This window comes from Salvelinus alpinus, chromosome 27, assembly GCF_045679555.1.
Source record: "Salvelinus alpinus chromosome 27, SLU_Salpinus.1, whole genome shotgun sequence".
Lineage (NCBI taxonomy): Eukaryota > Metazoa > Chordata > Actinopteri > Salmoniformes > Salmonidae > Salvelinus > Salvelinus alpinus.
This window is the reverse complement of record NC_092112.1, coordinates 3424365-3437489: the sequence shown is the minus strand read 5'-3', so window position 1 is coordinate 3437489 and position 13125 is coordinate 3424365. Positions and strand designations below refer to the sequence as shown.

Genomic DNA, 13125 nt, shown 5'->3' with positions numbered 1-13125 from the left:
TTTCTCCTAATGTACACCTTAAAGGTATCCTAAATTATATCAGAGGTCGGCTTTTCTCTGTCTCCATTTGTAATTGGTTCTCCAAAACGTTCTTTATTTTTTATTTCCTGGTGGGTTGAGACGTCACGTTGTTAAGATTTGAAAATCCAACAGTTGTATTGGAAGGGGTCTGCGCTCGAGGGCTGTGTTTGGTTCTCCTCTGTGTCTTTCTCACTCAAACCCACGTGGACAATCAATCACTAAAAAAGCAAGGCCCCTTTATTATCAACGCCTCGTGCCTACATTGCAACATCAAAATAGCCTTCCTGACTTTGAAGTCAGGAGGACTTGGAGTTAGGAGTTAGTCTGATTAAGGATTAGTCAGGAGGACTTGGAGTTAGGAGTTAGCCAGACTAAGGGTTAGTCAGGGGAACTTGGAGTTAGGAGTTAGTCTGACTAAGGGTTAGTCAGGGGAACTTGGAGTTAGGAGTTAGTCTGACTAAGGGTTAGTCAGGGGAACTTGGAGTTAGGAGTTAGTCTGACTAAGGGTTAGTCAGGGGAACTTGGAGTTAGGAGTTAGTCTGACTAAGGGTTTGTCAGGAGGACTTGGAGTTATGAGTTAGCCAGACTAAGGGTTAGTCAGGAGGACTTGGAGTTATGAGTTAGTCTGACTAAGGGTTAGTCAGGGAACTTGGAGTTAGGAGTTAGTCTGACTAAGGGTTAGTCAGGAGGACTTGGAGTTAGGAGTTAGTCTGACTAAGGGTTAGTCAGGGGAACTTGGAGTTAGGAGTTAGTCTGACTAAGGGTTAGTCAGGGAACTTGGAGTTAGGAGTTAGTCTGACTAAGGGTTAGTCAGGGAACTTGGAGTTATGAGTTAGTCTGACTAAGGGTTAGTCAGGGAACTTGGAGTTAGGAGTTAGTCTGACTAAGACGGGACGGTTTAACCCTTTTCAATCCAAGAAGTGGTCCTAAAATGAGTTGTATTAGAGCCTGAAGAACAAACTACCCACTGGGCACAGATGTCAATTCAACGTCTATTCCAGGTTGGTTCAAAGCAATTTCATTGAAATGACGTGGTGTGTGCCCAGTTGGTAGTAGTGTTTGGCCCCTGAAGAAGAAAGTCATGTAAGAATAGATTTTGGTATTATTTTGCATTAATTCAGTGTTGAGGAGCCCATCTGAGGAAGGGTGGAGACAGAGAGAGCAGCTGGTGCAGAGATCTGGAGGGAGAAGGGCTGCCACCCCTCCTACCCTCTCCCTCTCCACCTCTCTCTCTCTCTCTCAGAATTCACTCTGCCGTTTTCCTCCACGTGTCACGACTGTGATTTATTATGGGGTTAAAACACGTGCATACACCCACACACAGGCACACACACAAACACATAGTCACACAGGTACAGGTTATAGTGCGTGGCAGTAAGGTTAACCTGAACAACGTATATCACAAGCATCAGGATTATCAGATACCCTCTCTTCAAAATGAAGAGAAAAATGTATTACCATTCGCAGATTTTTCTATTTTCTCATTAAGACTTCAAGCACCAGTCTCTTGAACATAGCGTGACCCTGGGTGATACGTTAACTCCAGATTATTTTAATAATCATTCTTGTAAAGTTAAATCTCATTGAAGCTCTCTTTATCTACAGGAACAGCATTGAGCAGAATTGACCTGAGCTCAACACAGTGAAATCATGACCCTAGCAGGTAAGCACTTATCTCCATATACACAATACCTTCATGAAACCCCAAATGTACCTCCAACAAAGGCCATTAATGCTGACACTGCTTAACCTGAGACATAATTTAGACACAGCAAAACATAAGTATGTATACTTATTTATAATGTAAAATAACATTGCCCTATACCTTCATATTATACTCCTTTTGTACCTCCAACAGAGGTCCTACATTGGAAACATAACTTCAACATAGTATATGCCATTTTCTGTAAACGATACATAAGGCCTTTCATAATACCACCAATGTAGGTAATGAACCATTACACTGCATGTACTGTAGCTACTGTGTTAAGCCATGTTTGGGAGGTGTTATATTCAGCTGTAAACTAATGAGTTGGGGATGATGCTTTGTATATTTTTGGGGGTAGGCTGGGTTGATATTAGTCTAGCCTAGCCAGGGGCTGTAGTTTGGGTGTTGGCTAGGTTTACACTGTCAGAGACACACTGTACTGTACAGTGGACTACAGTGGCTTGCAAAAGTATTCATCCCCCTTGGCATTTTTCCTATTTTGTTGCCTTACAACCTGGAATTAAAATAGATTTTTTGGGGGGTTTATCATTTGATTTACACAACATGCCTACCACTTTGAAGATGCAAAATATGTTTATTTGTGAAACAAATAAGAAATAAGACAAAAAATACAGAAAACTTGAGCATGCATAACTATTCACCCCCCCAAAGTCAATACTTTGTAGAGCCACCTTTTGCAGCATTTACAGCTGCAAGTCTCTTGGGGTATGTCTCTATAAGCCTGGCACATCTAACCACTGGGATTTTTGCTCCAGCTCCTTCAAGTTGGATGGGTTCCGCTGGTGTACAGCAATCTTTAAGTCATACCACAGATTCTCAATTGGATTGAGGTCTGGGCTTTGACTAGGCCATTCCAAGACATTTAAATGTTTCCCCTTAAACCACTCGAGTGTTGCTTTAGCAGTATGCTTAGGGTCATTGTCCTGCTGGAAGGTGAACCTCCGTCCCAATCTCAAATCTCTGGAAGACTGAAACAGGTTTCCCTCAAGAATTTCCCTGTATTTAGCGACATCCATCACTCCTTCCATTCTGACCAGTTTCCTAGTCCCTGCAGATGAAAAACATCCCCACAGCATGATGCTGCCACCACCATGCTTCACTGTGGGGATGGTGTTCTCAGAGTGATGAGAGGTGTTGGGTTTGCGCCAGACATAACGCATTCCTTGATGGCCAAAAAGCTCAATTTTTGTCTCGTCTGACCAGAGTACCTTCTTTTGCTTCATTTTTTTCTTGAAGTAATGTTTTTTTCTGGCCACTCTTCCGTAAAGCCCAGCTCTGTGGAGTGTACGGCTTAAAGTGGCCCTATGGACAGATACTCCAATCTCCACTGTGGAGCTTTGCAGCTCCTTCAGGGTTAGCTTTGGTCTCTTTGTTCCCTCTCTGATTAATAATGCCCTCCTTGCCTGGTCTGTGAGTTTTGGTGGGCGGCCCTCTCTTGGCACGTTTGTTGTGGTGCCATATTCTTAACGTTTTCTAATAATGGATTTAATGGTGCTCCGTGGGATGTTCAAAGTTTATGATATTTTTTTATAACCCAAACCTGATCTGTACTTCTCCACAACTTTGTCCCTGACCTGTTTGTAGAGCTCCTTGGTCTTCATGATGCCTCTTGCTTGGTGGTGCCCCTTGCTTAGTGGTGTTGCAGACTCTGGGGCGTTTCAGAACAGGTGTATATATACTGAGATCATGTGACACTTAGATTGCACACAGGTGGACTTTATTTAACTAATTATGTGACTTCTGAAGGTAATTGGTTGCACCAGATCTTCATAGCAAAGGGGATGAATACATATACATGCACCACTTTTCCGTTTTCTATATTTTATTTTTTTTAAATTGAAACAATTTCATTTCACTTCAACAATTTGGACTATTTTGTGTATGTCCATTACCTGAAATCCAAATAAAAATCTATTTAAATTACAGGTTGTAATGCAACAAAATAGGACAAACGCCAAGGGGGATGAATACTTTTGCAAGGCATTGTAGGCTAGGCTACCTAGAACAGAGGTATTGTGCAGTGGCCTAGGTTAGGTTAGGCTACCTAGAACAGAGGTATTGTGCAGTGGCCTAGGTTAGGTTAGGCTACCTAGAGCAGAGGGATTGTGCAGTGGCCTAGGTTAGGTTAGGCTACCTAGAGCAGAGGGATTGTGCAGTGGCCTAGGTTAGGTTAGGCTACCTAGAGCAGAAGGATTGTGCAGTGGCCTAGGTTAGGTTAGGCTACCTAGAGCAGAGGGATTGTGCAGTGGCCTAGGTTAGGTTAGGCTACCTAGAACAGAGGTATTGTGCAGTGGCCTAGGTTAGGTTAGGCTACCTAGAGCAGAGGGATTGTGCAGTGGCCTAGGTTAGGTTAGGCTACCTAGAGCAGAGGGATTGTGCAGTGGCCTAGGTTAGGTTAGGCTACCTAGAGCAGAGGGATTGTGCAGTGGCCTAGGTTAGGTTAGGCTACCTAGAGCAGAAGGATTGTGCAGTGGCCTAGGTTAGGTTAGGCTACCTAGAGCAGAGGGATTGTGCAGTGGCCTAGGTTAGGCTAGGCTAACTACAGCAGAGGGATTGTGCAGTAGCCTACAGTTTTAAACAAATCTAAATATATTTTATATTCTTCAAAGTAAACACCCTTTACCTTGATGACAGTTTTGCACACTCTTGGCATTCTCTCAACCAGCTTCATGAGGAATGCTTTTCCAACAGTCATGAAGGAATTCCCACATATGTTGAGCACTTGTTGGCTGCTTTTTCTTCAATCTGCGGTCCAACTCATCCCAAAGCATCTCAATTGGGTTGAGGTCGGGTGATTGTGGAGGCCAGGTCATCTGATGCAGCACTCCATCACTCTCCTTCTTGGTCAAATAGCCCTTACACAGCCTGGAGGTGTGTTTTGGGTCATTGTCCTGTTGAAAAACAATTGATAGTCCCACTAAGCACAAACCAGATGGGATGGCGTATCGCTGCAGAATGCTGTGGTAGCCATGCTGGTTACGTGTGCTTTGAATTCTAAATAAATCACCAACATTGTCACCAGAAAAGCACTCCTACACCATAACACCTCCTCCTCCATGCTTCACGGTGGGAACCACACATGCGGAGATCATCCATTCACCTACTCTGCGTCTCACAAAGACACGGCGGTCGGAACCAAAAATCTAAAATTCATTAGACTTTTCCCACATTTTATTACATTAGAGCCTTTTTCTAAAATGTTTTAAATAAAACAATTTCCTAAACAATCTACACACAATACCTCATAATGACAAAGCGATAACTGTTTTTTCAAAGTTATTGAAAATATAAAAACATAATAAAAATGAAATACCTTATTTACATAAGTATTCAGACCCTTTGCTATGAGACTCGAAATCTAGCTCAGGTGCATCCTGTTTCCATTGCTCATCCTTGAGATGTTTCTACAACTTGATTGGAGTCCACCTGTGGTAAATTCAATTGATTGATCATGATTTGGAAAGGAACATACCTGTCTAGATAAGGTCCCACAGTTGATGCCAGAGCAAAAACCAAGCCATGAGGTCAAATAAAGAGACAGGATTCGAAGGGTACCAAATAAAGTCTGCAGCATTGAAGGTCCCCAAAAACACAGTGGTCTCCATCATTCTTAAATGGAAGAAGTTTGGAACCACCAAGACTCTTCCGAGAGCTGGCCGCCCGTCCAAACTGAGCAACCAGGGAAGAAAGGCCTTGGTCAGGGAGGTGACCAAGCACCTGATGGTCACTCTGACAGAGCTCCAGAGTTCATCTGTGGAGATGGGAGAACCTTCCAGAAGGACAACCATCTCTGCTGCACTCCACCAATCAGGCTTTTATGGTAGAGTGGCCAGATGGAAGCCACTCCTCAGTAAAAGGCACATGACAGCCCGCTTGGAGTTTGCCAAAAGGCACCTAAAGGACTCTCAGACCATGAGAAACACGATTCTCTGGTCTGATGAAACCAAGATTGAACTCTTTGGTCTGAATGCCAAGCGTCACATCTGGAGGAAACCTGGAACCATCCCTCTGGTGAAGCATGGTGGTGGCAGCATCATGGTGAAGCGTGGTGGTGGCATCATCATGGTGAAGCGTGGTGGTGGCAGCATCATGCTGTGGGGATGTTTTTCAGAGGCAGGGACTGGGAGACTAGTCAGGATCGAGGGAAAGATGAATGGAGCAAAGTACAGAGAGATCCTTGGTGAAAACCTGCTCCAGACTGGGGCAAAGGTTCACCTTCCAGCAGGACAACAACCCTAAGCACACAGCCAAGACAACACAGGAGTGTCTTCGGGACAAGTCTCTGAATGTCATTGAGTGGCCCAGCCAGAGCACGGACTTGATCGAACATCTCTGGAGAGACCTGAAAATAGCTGTGCAGCGACACCCCATCCAACCTGACAGAGCTTGAGAGGATCTGCAGAGAAGAATGGCAGAAACTCCCCAAATACAGGTGTGTCAAGCTTTTAGCGTCATACCCAAGAAGACTCGAGGCTGTAATCGCTGCCAAAGGTGTTTCAACAAAGTACTGAGTAAAGGGTCTGAATACTTATGTAAAATGTGATATTCAGCGTTTTATTTTTAATACATTTGTAACATTTCTAAAAAAATAAAAAATAAATCCTTTGTCATTATGGGGTATTGTGTGTAGATTGATAGGGGGGTGGAACAATGTAATACATTTTAGAATAAGGCTGTATGTCACATAACAAAATGTGGAAAAAGTAAAGGGGTCTGAATACTTTCCTAAGGCACTGTGATCAGAGAGGAGACGAAGGCACTGTATATATAACTATAGGTGTGTTTCCCCTGCAGCGTACAGAGAGAAGGTGAAAGAGCTCCCCCTGGTGTCTCTGTTCTGCTCCTGCATCAACCCTCAGACCATCGACTGTAAGCCCACATACCAAGCAGAAGGTAAAACAACACATTCATAAAGTTAATTTATAAGTTATACCTTGTACTTCCTGACATTTCATACAGAAGTACAACATATTCAGGTAGAAACGAAAAAGAAAAGACAACATTGAAGAAAGAAATACATTTGCAGAATATAACACTATAACAATATAGAACACTATAGGACACTATAACAATACAGAACACTATAACAATATAGAACACTATAGGACACTATAACAATACAGAACACTATAACAATATAGAACACTATAACAATATAGAACACTATAACAATATAGAACACTATAACAATATAGAACACTATAGGACACTATAACAATACAGAACACTATAACAATATAGAACACTATAACAATACAGAACACTATAACAATATAGAACACTATAACAATACAGAACACTATAACAATATAGAACACTATAACAATACAGAACACTATAACAATATAGAACACTATAACAATATGGAACACTATAACAATATAGAACACTATAACAATATAGAACACTATAACAATATAGAACACTATAACAATATATAACACTATAACAATATAGAACACTATAACAATATAGAACACTATAACAATATAGAACACTATAGGACACTATAACAATATAGAACACTATAACAATATAGAACACTATAACAATACAGAACACTATAACAATATAGAACACTATAACAATATGGAACACTATAACAATATAGAACACTATAACAATATAGAACACTATAACAATATAGAACACTATAACAATATGGAACACTATAACAATATAGAACACTATAACAATATGGAACACTATAACAACATAGAACACTATAACAATATAGAACACTGTAACACTATAACACCATAGAACACTATAACACCATAGAACACTATAACACCATAGAACACTATAACACTATAACAATATAGAACACTATATTTGCAAAATATGTGGAAACATGTGAGCTAGCTAGGTTGTGTTTTAAAGCGCTTACCTCCTGTCCCATTCCCAGATGCGGTGGCCCTGGGCTGGTGTGTGATAAAGGACGTGGAGGTGATAGAGTTGAACAAGCGTTCTTCGGGCCAGGCCTTCGAGGTCATCCTGAAGCCTCCGTCATTTGATGGCGTCCCAGAGCTCAACGCTACCATGCCCCAACGCAGAGAACTCTCCATGGAGGAGATCCAGAAGAAATTAGAGGCTGCAGAGGAGAGGAGGAAGGTAAGGAGGACAGGGAGGAGGAGAGATACATACACGCAATAACCATAGCGATAGAGGACTCTCAAAAGCCCGTTTTTAGCATGGGCAGCGCCATTGAGGACTTTCACCAATTTGAAGTGGGACTTCCTATTGGTTAAGGAAGGTTCTGTTTATTTACCAATTCATAGAACAAGTAGAAGAAGAACATTGACTACTTCAAAATGGAGATGGCCCTCAATGGCACTGCCTAAGGCTCTCAGGCGCCATAATGGGACAGATGTTGCATCCTCTAAGTATCTCTATGGCACAAACACACACCTGTCTGTATCCTGCTCCTGATACCACTCCTCACACCGCCCTCCAGTGCCAGGAGGCTGAGCTGCTGAAGCACCTGGCAGAGAAGAGAGAGCACGAGAGAGAGGTGATCCAGAAGGCCTTAGAGGAGAACAACAACTTCATCAAGAACTCCAAGGAGAAGCTGGAGCAGAAGATGGAGGCCAACAAGGAGAACAGAGAGGCTCTGCTGGCGGCCATGTTGGAACGACTGCAGGAGAAGGTGATGTTTCGCCACGATCACGCTCTTTCTCTTTATTCTCTTTTCTGTCTGTCTGTCTGTCTGTCTGTCTGTCTGTCTGTCTGTCTGTCTGTCTGTCTGTCTGTCTGTCTGTCTCAGAAGAAGTTAATGTTTAGCTACTCTCCTTATTTATTTCTCTTGAGTTTCTCTCTCTAGTCTCTAGTCTCTAGTCTCTCTCTAGTCTCTAGTCTCTCTCTAGTCTCTAGTCTCTCTCTAGTCTCTAGTCTCTAGACTCTCTCTAGTCTCTCTCTACTCTCTAGTCTCTAGTCTCTCTCTAGTCTCTAGTATCTAGTCTCTAGTCTCTAGTCTCTAGTCTCTCTCTAGTCTCTAGTCTCTAGTCTCTAGTCTCTCTCTAGTCTCTAGTCTCTCTCTAGTCTCTAGTCTCTCTCTAGTCTCTCTCTAGTCTCTCTCTAGTCTCTAGTCTCTCTCTAGTCTCTCTCTAGTCTCTAGTCTCTCTCTAGTCTCTAGTCTCTCTCTAGTCTCTCTCTTGTCTCTAGTCTCTCTCTAGTCTATCTCTAGTCTCTCTCTAGTCTCTCTCTAGTCTCTAGTCTCTCTCTAGTCTCTCTCTAGTCTCTCTCTAGTCTCTAGTCTCTCTCTAGTCTCTCTCTAGTCTCTAGTCTCTCTCTAGTCTCTCTCTAGTCTCTCTCTAGTCTCTAGTCTCTCTCTAGTCTCTCTCTAGTCTCTAGTCTCTCTCTAGTCCCTCTCTAGTCTCTAGTCTCTCTCTAGTCTCTAGTCTCTCTCTAGTCTCTCTCTAGTCTCTAGTCTCTCTCTAGTCTCTCTCTAGTCTCTCTCTAGTCTCTCTCTAGTCTCCAGTCTCTCTCTAGTCTCTCTCTAGTCTCTAGTCTCTCTCTAGTCTCTCTCTAGTCTCTCTCTAGTCTCTAGTCTCTCTCTAGTCTCTCTCTTGTCTCTAGTCTCTCTCTAGTCTCTCTCTAGTCTCTCTCTAGTCTCTCTCTAGTCTCTCTCTAGTCTCTGGTCTCTCTCTAGTCTCTCTCTAGTCTCTAGTCTCTCTAGTCTCTCTCTAGTCTCTCTCTAGTCTCTAGTCTCTCTCTAGTCTCTCTCTAGTCTCTAGTCTCTCTCTAGTCTCTCTCTAGTCTCTAGTCTCTCTCTAGTCCCTCTCTAGTCTCTAGTCTCTCTCTAGTCTCTAGTCTCTCTCTAGTCTCTTTCTAGTCTCTCTCTAGTCTCTAGTCTCTCTCTAGTCTCTCTCTAGTCTATAGTCTCTCTCTAGTCTCTCTCTAGTCTCTCTCTAGTCTCTAGTCTCTCTCTAGTCCCTCTATAGTCTCTAGTCTCTCTCTAGTCTCTCTCTAGTTTCTCTCTAGTCTCGAGTCTCTCTCTCGATCTTTCTCTCCCTCTCTAGTCTCTTTCTAGTCTCTATCTGTCTCTAGTTTCTCTCTAGTCTCTTTCAAGTCTCTCTCTCTAGTCCATCTCTAGTCTCTCTCATCTCTCTCTAGTCTCTCTCTCTCTCTAGTCCCTCTCAAGTCTCTCTCATCTCTCTCTAGTCTCTCTCTCTCTCTCTCTAGTCCCTCTCAAGTCTCTCTCATCTCTCTCTAGTCTCTCTCTCTCTCTAGTCCCTCTCAAGTCTCTCTCTCTCTAGTCCCTCTCTAGTCTTTCACTCTCTCTCTCTCTAGTCTCTCTCTCTCTCTAGTCTCCCTCCCTCTATTTTATATACAGTGCCTTGAAAAAGTATTTGCCCCTTTCTGATTTTCTCTATTTTAAATACTGAATGTTATCAGATCTTCAACCAAAACCTAATATTAGATAAAGGGAACCTGAGTTTACAAATAACAATATCTCTCTCATCGTCACTCAGTGCATAGGTTTACCTCCACTGTATTCACATCCTACCATACCTTTGTCTGTACATTATGCCTTGAATCTATTCTACTGTGCCCAGAAACCTGCTCCTTTTACTCTCTGTTCTGAACGTACTAGACGACCAGTTCCTATAGCCTTTAGCCGTACCCTCATCCTACTTCTCCTCCGTTCCTCTGGTGATGTACAGGTTAATCCAGGCCCTGCAGTGCCTAGCTCCACTCCCATCACACAGGCGCTCTCATTTGTTGACTTCTGTAACTGTAAAAGCCTTGGTTTCATGCATGTTAACATTAGAAGCCTCCTCCCTAAGTTTGTTTTATTCACTGCTTTAGCACACTCTGCCAAACCGGATGTCCTAGCCGTGTCTGAATCCTGGCTTAGGAAGACCACCACAAACACTGAAATTTCCATCCCTAACTATACAATTTTTCTACAAGACAGAACTGCCAAAGGGGGCAGAGTTGCAATCTACTGCAGAGATAGCCTGCAGAGTTCTGTCTTACTATCCTGGTCTGTACCCAAACAATTTGAGGTTCTACTTTTAAAAATCCACCTTTCCAGAAACAAGTCTCTCACCGTTGTCGCTTTCTATAGACCACCTTCTGCCCCCAGCTGTGCCCTGGACACCATATGTGAACTGATTGCCCCCCATCTATCTTCAGAGCTCGTGCTATTAGGTGACCTAAACTGGGAAATGCTTAACACCCAGGCCATCCTACAATCTAAGCTTGATGCCCTCAATCTCACACAAATTATCAATGAACCTACCAGGTACAACCCCAAATCCGTAAACATGGGCACCCTCATAGATATCATCCTAACCAATCTGCCCTCCAAATACACCTCTGCCGTCTTCAACCAGGATCTCAGCGATCATTGCCTGCGTCCGTAATGGGTCTGCGGTCAAACGACCACCCCTCATCACTGTCAAACGCTCCCAAAAACACTTCAGCGAGCAGGCCTTTCTAAACGACCTGGCCCGGGTATCCTGGAAGGATATTGACCTCATTCCGTCAGTAGAGGATGCCTGGTTATTCTTTAAAGTGCTTTCCTCACCATCTTAAATAAGCATGCCCCATTCATAAAATGTAGAACCAGGAACAGATATAGCCCTTGGTTCACTCCAGACCTGACTGCCCTTGACCAGCACAAAAACATCCTGTGGCGTACTGCATTAGCATCGAATAGCCCCCGTGATATGCAACTTTTCAGAGAAGTTAGGAACCAAAATACACAGGCAGTTAGGAAAACAAAGGCTAGCTTTTTCAAACAGACATTTGCATCCTTTAGCACAAACTCCAAAATGTTCTGGGACGCTGTAAAGTCCATGGAGAATAAGAGCACCTCCTCCCAGCTGCCCACTGCACTGAGGATAGAAAACACTGTCAACACCGATAAATCTGCAAAAATTGAGAATTTCAATAAGCATTTTTCTACGGCTGGCCATGCTTTCCACTTGGCTACCCCGGTCAACAGCCCTGCACCCCCCACAGCAACTCGCCCAAGCCTCCCCCATTTCTCCTTCACCCAAATCCAGATAGCTGATGTTCTGAAAGATCTGCAAAATCTGGACCCCTACAAATCAGCCGGGTTAGACAATCTGGACCCTCTCTTTCTAAAATTATCCGCCGAAATTGTTGCAACCCCTATTACTAGCCCGTTCAACCTCTCTTTCGTATCTTCTGAGATCCCAAAGATTGGAAAGCTGCCGCGGTCATCCCCCTCTTCAAAGGGGGAGACACTCTAGTCCCAAACTGCTACAGACCTATAACTATCCTGCCCTGCCTTTCTAAGGTCTTCGAAAGCCAAGATAACAAACAGATCACCGACCATTTCGAATCCCAAAGTACCTTGTCCGCTATGCAATCTGGTTTCCGAGCTGGTCATGGGTGTACCTCAGCCACGCTCAAGGTCCTAAACGATATCATAACCGCCATCGATAAGAGACAATACTGTGCAGCTGTATTCATCGACCTGGCCAAGGCTTTCGACTCTGTCAATCACCACATTCTTATCGGCAGACTCAACAGCCTTGGTTTCTCAAATGATTGCCTCGCCTGATTCACCAACTACTTCTCAGAGTTCAGTGTGTCAAATCGGAGGGCCTGTTGTCCGGAACTCTGGCAGTCTCAATGGGGGTGCCACAGGGTTCAATCATCGGGCCGACTCTCTTCTCTGTATACATCAATGATGTCGCTCCTGCTGCTGGAGATTCTCTGATCCACCTCTACGCAGACGACACCATTCTGTATACTTCTGGCCCTTCTTTGGACACTGTGTTAACAACCCTCCAGACGAGCTTCAATGCCATTACAACTCTCCTTCCGTAGCCTTCAACTGCTCTTAAATGCAAGTAAAACTAAATGCATGCTCTTCAACTGATCGCTGCCCACACCTGCCCGCCCGTTCTGACTTAGATAATGTGGACAACTACAAATACCTAGGTGTCTGGTTAGACTGTAAACTCTCCTTCCAGACTCACATTAAGCATCTCCAATCCAAAATTAAATCTAGAATCGGGTTCCTATTTTGCAACAAAGCAGCCTTCACTCATGCTGCCAAACGTACCCTCGTAAAACTGACTATCCTACCTATCCTTGACTTCGGTGGTGTCATTTACAAAATACTCCAACACTCTACTCAGCAAATTGGATGCAGTCTATCACAGTGCCATCCGTTTTGTCACCAAAGCCTCATATACTACCCACCACTGCGACCAGCATGCTCTCGTTGGATGGCCCTCGCTTCATATTCATCGCCAAACCAACTGGCTCCAGGTCATCTATAAGTCTTTGCTAGGTAAAGCCCCGCCTTATCTCAGCTCACTGGTCACCATAGCAGCACCCAACCATAGCACGTGCTCCAGCAGGTATATCTCACTGGTCACCCCCAAAGC

The 13125-nt window shown here is 43.6% G+C and overlaps 1 protein-coding gene across 2 annotated transcripts in view; it reads left to right on the top strand.

Annotated features, from left to right (window-relative positions):
* The window catches only part of LOC139555900 (stathmin-4-like), a 29971-nt gene that overhangs the window by 7998 nt on the left and 8848 nt on the right, over window positions 1-13125 (top strand). For both annotated transcript variants that reach the window (XM_071369266.1, XM_071369267.1), the window contains exons 2-5: window positions 1627-1684; window positions 6545-6643; window positions 7659-7864; window positions 8208-8399. In XM_071369266.1, the coding sequence (XP_071225367.1) occupies window positions 1672-1684; window positions 6545-6643; window positions 7659-7864; window positions 8208-8399 (510 nt within the window). In that variant the 5' untranslated portion in view covers window positions 1627-1671. The remainder of the gene's footprint in view (window positions 1-1626; window positions 1685-6544; window positions 6644-7658; window positions 7865-8207; window positions 8400-13125) is intronic.